The 13980-nt window shown below is 31.7% G+C and overlaps 2 protein-coding genes across 5 annotated transcripts; one reads left to right on the top strand and one right to left on the bottom strand.

The window, feature by feature from the left end:
- The first annotated feature begins 349 nt into the window (after positions 1–349).
- On the top strand, positions 350–2931 carry LOC108467301 (zinc finger A20 and AN1 domain-containing stress-associated protein 8). Of its 3 annotated transcripts, none has more exons than XM_053025153.1 (3): positions 350–368; positions 708–759; positions 2054–2931. In XM_053025153.1, the coding sequence occupies exon 3, from the start codon at positions 2067–2069 to the stop codon at positions 2574–2576; it is 510 nt and encodes a 169-aa protein (XP_052881113.1). In that variant the 5' UTR covers positions 350–368; positions 708–759; positions 2054–2066; the 3' UTR covers positions 2577–2931. The 3 variants fall into 3 exon arrangements, with proteins under 3 accessions (XP_052881113.1, XP_017623401.1, XP_017623402.1); XM_017767912.2 differs by lacking the exon at positions 350–368 and adding an exon at positions 377–517; XM_017767913.2 differs by lacking the exons at positions 350–368; positions 708–759 and adding an exon at positions 377–517.
- Positions 2932–3703: 772 nt separating this feature from the next.
- LOC108467336 (transcription factor bHLH48-like) lies at positions 3704–8372 on the bottom strand. 2 transcript variants are annotated; one of them, XM_017767966.2, is made up of 7 exons: positions 7576–8372; positions 7343–7471; positions 7182–7247; positions 5664–5732; positions 5097–5168; positions 4166–4376; positions 3704–4006 (listed from the first exon to the last, which is right to left on the bottom strand). In XM_017767966.2, exons 1-7 carry the CDS (start codon positions 8071–8073, stop codon positions 3966–3968), a joined length of 1086 nt encoding a protein of 361 aa, XP_017623455.1. In that variant the 5' UTR covers positions 8074–8372; the 3' UTR covers positions 3704–3965. The 2 variants fall into 2 exon arrangements, with proteins under 2 accessions (XP_017623455.1, XP_017623456.1); XM_017767967.2 differs by having other exon boundaries at positions 3704–4003.
- Positions 8373–13980: the final 5608 nt, after the last annotated feature.

Below are 13980 nucleotides of genomic sequence, written 5' to 3'. Positions count from 1 at the left end.
TATATGTTATAAATTATATTCAAATTCGATCATGACCCATATATTAACCAAGTTTAATTTTCCAATTAAAATTTATTTTTTAAACTTTAACATTTTTTTTCTTGGGTGACCTTTGAACTTACAAAAATATCTAATTCATGGATATATCTAATATTCATACATTTATGATAAGACCCAAAATGGAAAGATATTAGGGCTCGGATACGTCCCAAAATAGAAAAGCCAGATTCATCTCAAAATTCCAAAATGATCCATTCCTTCCTAAACCAAAAAGTAATATGATAAACATATAACCAAGGGCAGAACTGTAAACGTAGCCTTTCCGAAGGGCAATGTGTCAGTGAAAAGCGTCGCGTGGCAGCAAAAAGGTTATACGAGAAAGCTTTTAAATAAAAGGAAAAAAGAAAAGTGATAATTATTTTTTAAAAAAATCCTCCTAAAAAAGAAAAAGAAAAAATCACCCGAAATTTCTCTTTCTGCTATCAGTTTCATTACATAATATATCTCTTCGATTAAAGTAAGAGCTCTCTGTTTTCTTTTCTTTTTTTAAACGATGATATAAATTCTTACCTTTTTTCTTGATTTTTATTTTAAAAATAAATTTTGTTTGGTTGAAATTAGATGTGAAGAAAGAGATTATGTTTTATTTTATTTTGTATTAAAATTGTAAATTTTTTTTTTATGTGTATGTATTTTGCATGAGACAGGAATCGCTGGGTTCGATTTTGTCAGACAAGATCGGCCAAATTAAGATTTCAGGCAAGGAATTTTCTTGATTAAGGGTTTTCTTCCCCTTTTTTTTTCCGTCCTTTTAAAGTTTAATTCTTGAAAAAAAGGAGATAATTTAGGTTTTGTTTTCATCTGGTTGTACTTGATCTGGGTCAATTGGGTGTTTAGGGTTTTTGCTAAAAAAAATTGAATTTTTAAGAGTAATTAGAAATTTGTTTGCTGTTGCTGGTTGCTTACTAAGAATTTTTAGTGTAAATCGAGATCAATTTATGTATTTTTAATTATGAGCTAGAGGACACTGGATTATCTGCTTCCTTTTGAGACTAATTATATTCATGATGATATGGGGGGAAGTTCCTTAGCTTAAGTCTGCGTAATTGAACTAATTTTCTCAATTGCTATCGAGCAGTTATTGCCTTTTAACAATGGCAAAAATGTTTTTGTTCTATGATTGTGAGAGACTCAGAGCCAATCTACACCCAATATACTAATTGTGCAGCATATGCACGGCTTAACATTAGATATAATGGATATGGTTGCAAACATGTCGGTTCTGGGAATGTATTTTGGAACTTATGGTTAATTAAAAGCCTATATTCCTAACTTCAGCTTGTTATGATGCTAAACTGATTTAAACAAAGGATGCTTCATATCATATATATTTATATATGTATGTATTTATCTATCAATGGTATTGGCAACTCCATGATGTTCTCTCTCTGATATGTTTGCTTATTGGATGTGTTACTCGGACTTTATTTATTTTTAATGAACTGGTGTTGGAAACAGTTTTGGACATGGGTTTAGGGATATGACCCTCCGAGGGCCCACCAAATATATGGAAAATCTTAGGAAAAATTGAACATTTCTATGTTTTCCGGCACAAACCCACGTAACATAGCTTCTTGGATTATTGATGTTCATACATCCTACTTTCTGCCCATACCTGTTATTCAACATTTTCCCTTTGATTGGTATTATTATCAGCTGATGCGGTGTTGTTCCTTTAATGGTTATGTTGTAAGTAAACTAATTTTCTGCAATTTCGCATCACCTGAGATCGCTACAATTAGTAATGATAGTTATGTCCGGTCTCTGGTGTACTGTTGATTGATGAATCATGATGGAGATAGTTAGTCCTAGGTATGAGTTCTTATTTAGTAAAATGATCTTTTACATGCTTAATATGTGCTCATGTCTGTTTATTGATATCCATCTTTTGGAGTTGAATCACTTTGTTGTTCTTCCTCTCTTCCTTTTGCTCTTATTTTCTTGAGTTCCTCCTTTATTTTGGCTTATCAGTAGTAAGGTGGTTTTGTTGCAGGAGATTAGAGAAGATGGACCCTCATGATGAGACGGGCCGCCAAGCTTCAGAAGGCCCCATCCTGTGTGTTAATAACTGTGGTTTCTTTGGAAGTGCGGCGACCATGAATATGTGCTCCAAATGTCACAAGGCAATGATCCTGAAGCAGGAACAGGCACAACTCGTAGCATCATCCATCGATAGCATTGTTAATGGCAGCACTAGCGGGAATGGTAAGGAACCATCTGTTGCTGCTGCTTTGGCTGTGCAATGTGGAAATTTTGGGTCAAAAATTGAATCATCCATCGATCCATCCCATATGACCTTCGGTGGGATGAAAACAAAAGAGGGTCCCAACAGGTGTAATGCATGCCACAAGCGTGTTGGTTTGACAGGATTTAGCTGCAGGTGTGGAAACATCTTCTGTGCAGCACATAGGTACTCTGACAAACACAACTGTCCTTTCGATTATAGGACAGCTGCCCGCGATGCTATTGCTAAAGCCAACCCCGTAGTGAGGGCTGAGAAACTTGATAAAATCTAAAAAGAGTCGAGGATGAAGGTGAAGGTGAAGAATTGTGTAATGAAGTATGGGGTTTATGGTCCTACCCATTGTGTCGTCAGCTCATCATAGTGAAGGTTTATTTAAAGTTGGGTGCTTTGTCTCATTAGGTGTCCCCTTTGATTTGATATAAAAAACAAGTTGGAAAGTGGATAATAGGGAGGACACCATTGCAGTGTAAGGAAAGTCTATATTCCTTGTCAATTTGTTGGCGATACATTTAAGTTCGCCCCTGTTTGTAAGTCTTTGTTTGTGCTGGTTTGATGGAACAATCGATATGATCGCCTTGTAATGCTTCTTTTCATATGCACTTCTTTCTTCTAGTAGCACCCATAAATATGGCATTGTTGAGAAATCTGGACCATATAAGAAAACCACACCCTATCATTTTATGTTAGACACACTACCATCTTTATCATGTAGTTTCTACATATTATATAAATCGTTAGTTCCTCACTGCAAACTAAGTCAACATCGTAGAAAATTTCACTAGTCCTTATATTCAAAACCAAATTACAATTTGTCCTTTTACTCAAAAAATAAAAAATAGGTAAATTAATTTTATATCTTAAATTAAAGAATAAATTAGTTTTTCTATTAAAAATTATCAATTTATAATGCTAAAAACTGACATGATTGACGAGATAATCAAACAATGACACATGACGTGTCATGTGTATTTCATGCTGATGTACAAAAACTATTTTTAATAACAAAAATGGGAGGAAATTTTAAATTAGTCATTGATCTTATGTATTGAGATTAATTTACCTATTTTTTAAGTAGAAGGGGTAAAATGCAAATCGACTCTTAATAGAAGAACCTCCATGGTACTTATACCCACTTTATATTGGTGTGTTTTTTGAACACGTTGTAGTACAGAGACAGTGAAAGGATGTGATTAGATGATAGGGATACGAAATATAACATTTTTAGCAAGCATGGTAATCAGAATTGGAGCTGGACCATCCATTTATGTTCTTCTCTGTTGCCCTTAGCTATAGAAAAATAATCTGAAAATTTGAGTTTGTTAAAGCTGAATTCTACTACTCTAATGAGTGAGAACAAATAGAAACTAACAATTCAACAGAAACTAATTAATAATAATGTCTTAAAAATTAAAAAGTATTAGATTGAATAACCCAGAGTTGGAAATAGTATTTATATAATACAAGATATATTGAATCCAGTCATGAGAAATAAAAAAGGTTTCCATTTGACTCGGGTAAATACAAGACATGGAAACCTACAGATAAATGGTGAGGCCTTTCCTCTACTTGCTGATAGTTTCTAATTTCCGATATATCTACAATACTAGCAACCATTAAAACAAACTTTCCATAAATCTAAACCTTGGGGCTTCTTCAGACTTCATAACTCCATTTTCAGTTGATTTGCATGCAACGTTGCTGCTGCACCAAAGTTGCAATACAAGTTATTCTTATTTTCAGTTTACTTGAGATTAGAACAACTTTATATAAACCCATGATATGAATCAAAAAGTTATGACTAATATCCAACTTGATAAAATGTTACGCCTCGGTTCGCATATTTACTAATTATATTCTTACCTGAATTTGCTGAGGAGTCATAACTTAAAAGTGAGTTCTCCGGAGTAACGTAATTATTGCAGACTTCTTCTCTTCCCCAAATAGGCTGCTTAAGTGTATCAAAATGCCACTGGTGCTGAAACTGTTGTCTGTATCCATTGACTTGAACGTCAGGCCACATCAGAGGCGTAACCAAGCTGGGGAAGTTACCACCATCCATAGTAGATCCACTCTTCACATAATAAAATATTACTGGACATGTTAGTGGAAACTTTCTGGTCACTAAAATCAATAGCTACTTAATGTGCTACTGTGTAAATGGAGCACTGTGTAGATGGTTATTCCCAGCATAATCTCTTGAAAAGTTAATTTATGAGCTTGACAAGTTATTTCACTAGCAAAAGAGTAATTTACTAGATCTATTTCAGTAATTTTCATTGAACGTGTTCTGCTAAGAGGCATTGTATAGTAATTGCCTGCAATCATGGGCCTTCATGTATGGACCCACTGTTCTGATTTTCCATTGAAATGACTACATCTTCATTCAGTTGACTGGCAGCCATTGTTCCCATCTAAACATTAATGAATGATTGACGGCATATACGGGTGGATGGAAGATGGTGGTCCAGACATAATCCACCGCCCTCTAGATATTAATGAGGAACAGTCTTTTAAGAAACTGGGTAGGAATCCAGTGGAAGAAACCATGTAATAAAGCGTATACCTGTTAGGCTTTACCGATCTACATAACAAGCTCATAAACAACAATCCTGGAATGAAAAAAGAATTTTTCATGAAACTTTTTCCATATAAGTCCTCGGGAGGAACATATCAGTAGCTTAGTATAAAAACTTGGCAGAGCTACTTGTTATGTGAGCGGGAAGAATCACCAGAAGGCTTTCAGTTTCCAACTTTATTTTAGACATTCAAGACAAAGGTGCCTGATACTTACTTCTGATGTGAATGAACTATCAAGGTTGAAATCAATTCTTGGGTTCACCGCTGCAAGACTCATTGATAAGAACTGCAAGCAAAGAAATAAGTTAGAAGAATCAGATCATAAAACCACAGGAAAATGCAGGTGATAAAAATGCCAGCCTAGCAGGACCTTCGCCAAATTTTACAAATGTTTCATGTTATGGTTAGGAAGCAAAGCAAACACTTCTATTCAACCATGTCATCAACAAGCACCAAAAGAAAAATCAACATTTTAAGGATTGCAGAACACAAAAAAATCTACAGAAAGAGCCCTCCATGAAATTGATGATACACACCTAAAACTCTTGGCACATATTTAATATGATTAATCTCAAGTCAGATTGACCTCTATGATCATTTGAAAGTGATTTGATAGGGGCCTATCCAGTGGCCAAGTTTTTCTTCTTTTTTTTTTCCCCTATACCCTCTTAGTTCACTTGTGTTGCTTAAGATCATGTCTTGAATTCATTGTGTTACAACTTTAAACCTTCTTGTATCTAAGAGAAAAAAATATCCAATGCTTGAAATGCACAATTCTTACCTCCACTTGACGTTGTAGAGACTGCACATGGTTGATGATTTCATCCAAAACCAATGCTGTACCAGAAATCTGCGGCACACAGTATTTCTCGGATCTCAAATAGTCATCAAAATAGATAAATTCGGTTTGCATTCTAAAGAAATTCAAACTACAAGGACTTTTCAGAGCAATCAACTTCTTGATCCTAAAGCTATTGAAAACAAAAATGTAGTTACCAAAGCTCTAGGTACTGGCTCCCTATAAAATAATTTAATAATGTAACAAATACAGAAAACAATTTTGTATAGGCCATAATAAGAAGCATTACTCCGTCTACATGGATGCACTGAGTGAAAAGATGGTCTAATTCATTCAAATGTTGTAAAAGAAAAGAAAAGAAAAGAAAAAAAAAAAAAAAACTGCACAAAGGCCAAAGAGCAGGAAGCCAACTCATTTGAAGCATATAAGTTCGAGACATACAGACATCCACCTAGAAAATGATTGTTTGGAAATTAGGACTTCAAATTTCAGAAGACCTCCTCTAAGACAGAAATTTAAAGCTAATTGGAAGCATAAACATGTCCAGTCTCCCAAAGGATGCAATGTAAATGCATCAATTTAGAAGCAATTAAAATCAACAATTTTTATCCCAACAGTTCGGCATCTCTCACCCTATCAACCATTATAGAAATCACGAATTTTTTCTTAGAAAAGGATGGTTGTTAACAGGTTTTCTCACCTAGTCTTTACTGAATTGTGGCCCCTTGACGAAGAAAAGGCACCAGAAACTGACTCAGAGCTGCTTTCACTTGTTAAAAAGATATAGTGAAATGTTAAGGGATGACTTAAGATTATCCTTTGAACAATTAAACCAATTCTCCATGGACTATCACATTAAGTCCCCGTGTATTTGGGCAGGCATTTGACATATAAAAGACATTTTCTTTTGTCATCCCTCTTCTACATAACCCATAGAGGACAGATACACAGCTTGAAGTAGAAGCAAGCAATTACTCTACATCAATGAAATGGGACCCCATAAAGACATTTAATCCAACAAGCACTAGACATGTCTACTGAGCACTTCATGGTAACATCCAGCTAGCATTCCCACATCGACAATCGTCAGAGGCTAAAATTGTCATTTTACTATAACTATACACATCACATACATAATTCAAAATCCAAAAACATAAATTCAAAAGATTTGATTAAAACTAGAAAATCTAGCTTTCAATATTACTAACTTCACCAAAACAGCAACGAAATTGCGCTCGAAAAGACAAACTTAACCTCAAAAGGGACTTCTAACAAACCCTCCCCCACAATGGAAAACCAGCTAAAATATTAAAGCAACTTGAGCTACAAAAGGTCAATTACTTTTGAGTGCAAAAGGTGACAAGGAAAAAACCGTTACTAAAGAAAAGTAATCTAAAGATGTAACCTCACTTTCTATACCCCATTAAGATAGATATTCTTAATATAATCACAAAATCAAAATAAAATCATTAATTAACTAATTAATCCAACAGAACTGACCTTATTGCATCCAGGTACCAACTCCTGTAGTAGCTTCATTCGTGCATTAATCTTCTCTCTTCTTGCCTGTATTAATCACCAAAATTATTAGCTTAATAAGAAAAAAAAATGCTAATAAGCAAAACTAATTAAGGAGTCAATTATGGAAATTCGTAAATTACCCTCTCTGCTAAGCTATGGCTATCGGTTGCTTGTCCCCGGCGAGCTCTAACATGAACGTAAGGCAGTTTCTCGGCGTCCTCTAAGCTCTCATTTGTTGCAGGTTTGCTTTTCTTTGTTGACCCTTTAACCTGAAAATACTCGGAGAACAAATTAATCAAAATTTTACCAAAAATGGAAAACCCCAGAAACCCTTGATCAAAATTTTCCCTTTTTTTTTTTTTTTGTTTTCTACCTTCTTTTCTCGATCTTTCCGTTTGATATTCCGGTTTTCCACCGTTGGATCAGAAACCAACGGCAGGGATGACGCGGTTTCCGCCGGCTCACTCTTTACCGCCTTCTCAAGATTCGCGCTTGAATTTTTCGACGTCATTTCAGGCGAGTTGCTCTTATCATTCTTGTTGTTACCTTCTCCAGAAAACACAGAGAACCTTGCATCTTTTTGAATCAAACCAGTATTAGAAGGAAAATGGAAGCTGCCTTTGAAATCTTCAACGTTCGGAGCCGAAGCAACTATGAGCTTCACCGACTCGGGAGAGTGAAGAAGCTCAACGACTTGTGTAGCTGGTAGTTCAAGTAGAGCCGTGAAGGAACTAGCATTATCAGTTGCCGGAGCCGAAATCAAACGGTGGATTTCGTCGGTAAATTGGAGCGACTCGAATGCCGCAACTTCTCCCCCATCCGACACCGTTACATTAGATCTGGTCTCCGTCGCCCCTGCGTTTGACTCCATGTGAAAGACGAAAAAAGAACTACCCAATGTTGAAAGAAAAATAATACCCAGCTCAATTTCTTGAACATAAAATGTACCCACTTGGTTAGTTGAACCCAATTTTGAGTCTTGAGAGCTTTGAAAAGAATAGTCAAAGAAAGCTTTGATTAGTTTCTTCAATGGCGGTAAGGCGAAGCTAAAAAAAATGAGTTTAAATGTCTTCTGCGAGAGAGTTTGTTGCTCTGCAAAAGAGGTTACTTCTCAGCTATTTTAAATATAGGTAAAGCAACGTTGCAGGGCCGTTTTGGTTTATTAATAATGTTAATAAAAAGCAATTTTTAAAATAGACTAAATTATAAAAAAAACTATTTTTTCAAAAAATTTATAGAAATATGTCAATTTTTTAAAAATTTACGAAAATTGGCCGATCTTAATAGAACGCTTTCAGTGCAATGGAAACCCAAAAAAAATGTTTTAAAAATTACTTAAGAAAATAAAAAAAATAAGACTTTAGCTTTTTATATGTATATATATATATATCACAATTTAAAAACAATCAAATATTATCTGAAACAAGTTCCAAACCTATTTATGAGGCAATACATACACATATCTCATATTTATCATTGGTTAAAAATAAGAGAAATAGACTTTAAGTCTATATAAAAGTTTATTTTGTAAATTATATTTTCGCATTAATAGGTCACACAAAAATTTAAAAGAAATTGGTGATGCCACTTTTAGTATTGGAAACATTTCTAATTGAAATTTTTTACGAAACTAGTCTATTTCTGTAATTTTTTAAAAATGATTTTTTTGGTAATTTAGTCTCTAAAATAAAGTACATTTATTCATTTTTGTTTATATTTTGATGAAATTATTTAAAAGTTTTTATTTCAATTATTGGGTTGTATGACTTTTTCTATTAGCACATCAATCGAAAATTCTCATTTCATTTTTTTTCTATATTTCAATTTTTGTTTAAGAAACAACTTTGAACGGCATCAATTTGTACACTAAAGTTCAAATAACTTTCTTCTCTGATCTCCAATACTGACCATCAGACTAACTTGTATCTAAAATATTTTCTACTTATCGATGAGTATTGATTCGCAATACCAATTGTCAAATTGCTACTTACAACTCGCTAGCTGATCTTTAAAAAAAATTTACAGCTTGGTGACTTAATAAAAACTTTTAAATAATTTAATGCTTTAAATAAAAATTTTGAATACTTCATGAATATTTTATAACTTGGTATAAGTATAGATATTATTTTATTATATAAATTTTTTAGAAAATTATATTTTATTTAACTTTAAGTTAGAGTAATTTTAAATTTCAATTATTTTAATTAAATTATGATTAAACATATTCTTTAATTTTTTATAATTAAATTCAGTTGAATTTGATTTCTTATTTTTTATTTTTTATTCAAAGGTAAGTTAAAATTCTACTGTTCCAACAGTAAAATTGATTGAATTTAAGAGAAAAGAGTTTGTTGCGGTACGGGGATGGTCCCATCAGTTTATTTATTTATTTATTTTTCATAAATTGTTATTATTTATTTTCTTATAAAATACTAACAAAAATAAAGAATTAATTTGCAATACTTCCCTAAACTATAACCTCCATTTTAAATTGGTCTCTAAAATTTAAAATTTTCTAATTACATCCTAAACTATCAAGGTTTTATCAACAAGATCCTTCCATTACTAAAATCATTAAATTTTGTTGAAAGAAAAATTCATTGATTCATTTCATGTATGGGACCATACAATTTGAGAAAAAACAATAAATACGTAAAGGATAAACTTCATCAACATAACAAAACCTTCAGCCTTGGCATCAAATGAATATTATGACACGTTGATAATTGACTTTGTTACAACTGAAGCATGACATGTTTAGAGTGATTACAAGCACTTAATACGATAAGAAAATCAACCTTGGATGATCTAAAGCGGCAGGCAAAAAATTGACTGATAATACTCTAAAATGACGTGTTTTTATATATTAATTATGTGTTTATTTTGAGCTTGAGCCTACTAATTTGAGCTATTTGTGTCTTTTTATCTTTTAGGGACTAAATTGGAGGCGAAAAGTAAATTCAAGGAAAAAAGCGTCAATTTGGAGATTAAATGGGCCAATATGCAACGTGGGACAAATATGGTGCTAAAAGTGCGAACATGGAAGGCACAAGGACTTAAAAGCAAATAGAAGAGATTTTATTTTGGAAGACTCTATTTTATTTTATTTTATTTATATTAGGATAATTAATATTAAGATAAATATTAGGATTATTTAATTTTAGGATTTTATTTTAATTATCTTTATTTATCTTTAATTAAATGTATTTATCTTTTTAGAATTTAAGTTCAATTAGACTATCTCCCTTGCACTATAAATAGGGGGTGAAGTGACTCTATTTGGGGATCATCTTTTTCTGTAAACACTCTCCCCCTGAAAGTCTAAGCTTTTGTTTCTTCATATTTTCTTTCAATAAAATTCCCTTTTCCCTTTTTATATTTATTTTCTTTTCCACCATTATCATGAGCCACTAAAACCCTTCTAACCAAAAGTTGTCAATATTTTCCCAAAAAGGATTCTTGAGGCCTAGAATTCGTACTTAGCCTTCTCACCAAGTATTCATCGTTTCTCCGTACTCTGGGCTGACGCTTCCGTCTATGGCCCTTAAGAAGTAAGTTTTTCAGCATATGCAAAGGCGGTCGCTTTGTATGTTCTGTAAGAATTGCATAGTCGGTTCGTTAACTTACTGCGTCAGAGGTTGGCGAGCCAAAGAGACAAAATGGCGTGGGATTCGCCATTGAGAAGCGTTGATCTAGCATAGATTACTGGCTAGAGTCAGGTTCCCTAAAAATCGTAAGTCTAATCTTTGGAGCTGGTGGTCGTAGGCATCATCTTCCACTATAACTGGCTTACTTGAGTCAAGAAGGATCATCCAAAAGCTAAGGATTGAGCCCAAGGCGGAATGAAACAACCGGAGGCTGGAACTTTCCCATAAGAATTTCTTTTCTCTTAAAACTCTCTTTATTATTTTTATTATTTTCATAATCATAATTTCTGTAAATTTTAAATTCTGTTTTTATTTTATTTTTTGCTTCCAAAATCAATTCTTAAATTCTTTTTTTTTCCAGGAACGCAGGTTTTCTTGGGTACGATTCTGCCTAGGATTTTGAGAAACAAGCATTCGTATAATCCGGTCCCTGAGGATTCGACCCTACTTCCCCTTTACTATTTCTTTTTCATTATTTTACAGGGAATAGGATATTTTTGGTGCTCTCAACGACGCATCATTGACAAAATGATCAAGCATTCACCGGACTAGAGAGGACGACAACAAAAACATCCTAAAACCACTTGCAAAAGCAAGATTACATGCATAAGCAATACTGAAAAATGTGATACAAGAGTAGACAAAAACTTCTAAAAGTAAAGATTTATTAAACAATGGAAAACAAACAAAAAAAAAAATATAAAACTTAACACAAGTTTAAACTGACTCGTGAAATTATTTATTATTCTGAAGCATTCTCAAAACATAAACAAATTAAGAAGCCGACGAAGAGCCACCCACTTTCAAAGAGAAACTGCTAATGTCAAGTGAAATTTTAGAGGCGATAGGCACCGTTATTTGTCCATCACAACTTGTGAAAACGGAAAATATATCTACAAAATAGATCTACAAACTGAAAAAGAAAAAAAAAAAGAAATTGTATTGAGTGAATGAGGAGAAAAAGAAAAGGGTTGGTGGAAGGAAGAAAAGCTGTCCATCCAGAGGTTGGCACAACTGCTGAGTAAAACAAAAGAGAAGAAGCAAAAAACTTAGAGAAAATAGGAAAAAAAATTTAAAATTCTTACTAAAATCATTAATTTAACAGTTAAATGAAATGTCAAATCATTAATTTAACTTTCTCTTTTATTAGTTTTACTTTTAAAAGATTTACAATAACGTTTATTATTCTTTAAATTTTTCATTATAATTTATGCCATTTAATGATTAAATTAACGTTTTTAATAATCAAAGGATTTGATTGATATATCATCAATAGTTTAGAGATATAATTAGAATGTGGGTTAATACATATATATATATAGATAACGAACTTGACAATTAAACCTACTTGGTATATAAACTTTTTTTTAAACCTAATGCTACCTAAACTTGAAAATAGTAAGCCAACTTGGTATTTTCTTCATATACCTAACTAATACTATTAATATATATTGACATGGCCTTGACGTGACACTTAAGATCAACAACATGGTGACACGTAACAACTTCACATTTTAGCATATGACAAAATTTTTTTATAAATTTTAAATATTTAATTTATAAAAAAGTATAAATTACCTTACAGTTTTCAAATTTAAATACTAAATAAGTACAATTTATCAAATTTAGTTATCTCTGTATGTTAACTTTTAAAATAATTTGAAGTTGGAGGGCGAAATTAAAATAAAATTATGATTGGGAGATGTTAATGCAAAAAAGTGGTTTCCTTTGACTTTCTAGTGATTTCCTTTTTGGTTATTGCTTTAATAAGTATATAATAATTCTGATTTGATACTTTCAAGGTGCACCTTTCCACTTTTTCTGATTTGGCAATGATTAAAGAAAAGAGATAATTTTATAAATAAAGATTATTATGGGCTTCAACCTCCAACAAATCTCCACCTTTTACCCTACTCCATTTTCTAAAGCCTCATAAATGATGTACACCATCATCAATACGCCCTCGGTGAAAGTTTTAAGAAAGCCTCGAAATAGATAAATTTTATTTTTTACTAAAAAATAATAAATTGATCGCTTTTGTTAAAATATTTTTTATTTGTATTATTAAAATTAGCATAATTAATAGAATAATTATATAGTGATATGTGATATACCATGTGCACCTCATCTTGAAATGTAAAGATCTGCTTTTAACAATATAAATGAATAAAATTTTAATAAAGGACTTGTTTACTATTTGATATAACGTATAATGACTTACGTATCCATTTTTAATAGAGGAGTAAAATATAATCGATTCCTATCTGAGGGCTTTCATGATACTTTTACCCTTTATAGTTGTTATTTTGTTTTTTTTTAATGAATGTTGTTTTATTGTTTTATAAGTATAAATTATAAGTAACTTTAGAGGTTACTCTATAATAGGGATATAATCAAATTAGTTTCTTTACTATTAAATGGATTAATGCAATCTCTATACTATTCAAGAAAGAACAAAACTAAATTAAAATAAAGTTAACATTTAAAGTTAATATATTTAAAGTTTTTATAGTTAAGTTTCACAATCAATTATTAATATAATCAATTAATTAAGATGGAGTTAATTAATTTAACCCAAACAGACTTAATAATATTGCTTATATATATATATATATATTGAAATATTTTATTTATTATTACATTTATAGTACTTTCTATTTTATATCATATCTAATTAATTTGCATATAATAAAAAATATACATCATATTTTAATTTCTTATTATTAAAGTGATCCCTCTGGACGGGGATTGACCACTTTAATTATTTTTTTATGGCAGAAGAAGAGTCGTCATTGTCTTGAATTCATTTATAATCACTGTATATAATTAAGTATATTGCAAATTTATTGTTTTTGTGACTGTTGAAAAAGAGTAATAAATTTTGATTCCATGAACTGCAGACCCTTTGACCTCCCAATTTAAGTTGCTTTGACTCTTTTTAATTATTTTAAAATATTAGTTTTTATTTTCAAGAATTTAATTTTTTATGTTGTAAATATTAAAATTTAAAATTAATTGTTTTAACATTTTTATTTTTTGTTAATTTTTTTGTAATATTTGAAATAAAAATTTACTTAGTAATAATGGAGAAAGAATTATATAAAATAAGGGTGTCACGTCATCTTGTATCC

The sequence above is a fragment of the Gossypium arboreum genome, chromosome 2 (genome assembly GCF_025698485.1).
Source record: "Gossypium arboreum isolate Shixiya-1 chromosome 2, ASM2569848v2, whole genome shotgun sequence".
Taxonomy (NCBI): Eukaryota; Viridiplantae; Streptophyta; class Magnoliopsida; order Malvales; family Malvaceae; genus Gossypium; species Gossypium arboreum.
This window is presented reverse-complemented; position numbering and strand designations above follow the sequence as displayed.

What these genes read in the sequence shown, in the direction of transcription:
- LOC108467301 (XM_053025153.1), top strand. Translation starts at nt 2,067, where the DNA reads ATGGACCCTCATGATGAGACGGGCCGCCAAGCTTCAGAAGGCCCCATC.
- LOC108467336 (XM_017767966.2), bottom strand. Translation starts at nt 8,073, where the DNA reads ATGGAGTCAAACGCAGGGGCGACGGAGACCAGATCTAATGTAACGGTG. An exon ending in GGAAAGATCGAGAAAAGAAG is followed by an intron (nt 7,472 to 7,575) that starts GTAGAAAACAAA and finishes GAGTATTTTCAG; the next exon opens with GTTAAAGGGTCAACAAAGAA. An exon ending in ATAGTTCATTCACATCAGAA is followed by an intron (nt 4,377 to 5,096) that starts GTAAGTATCAGG and finishes TATTATGTGAAG; the next exon opens with AGTGGATCTACTATGGATGG.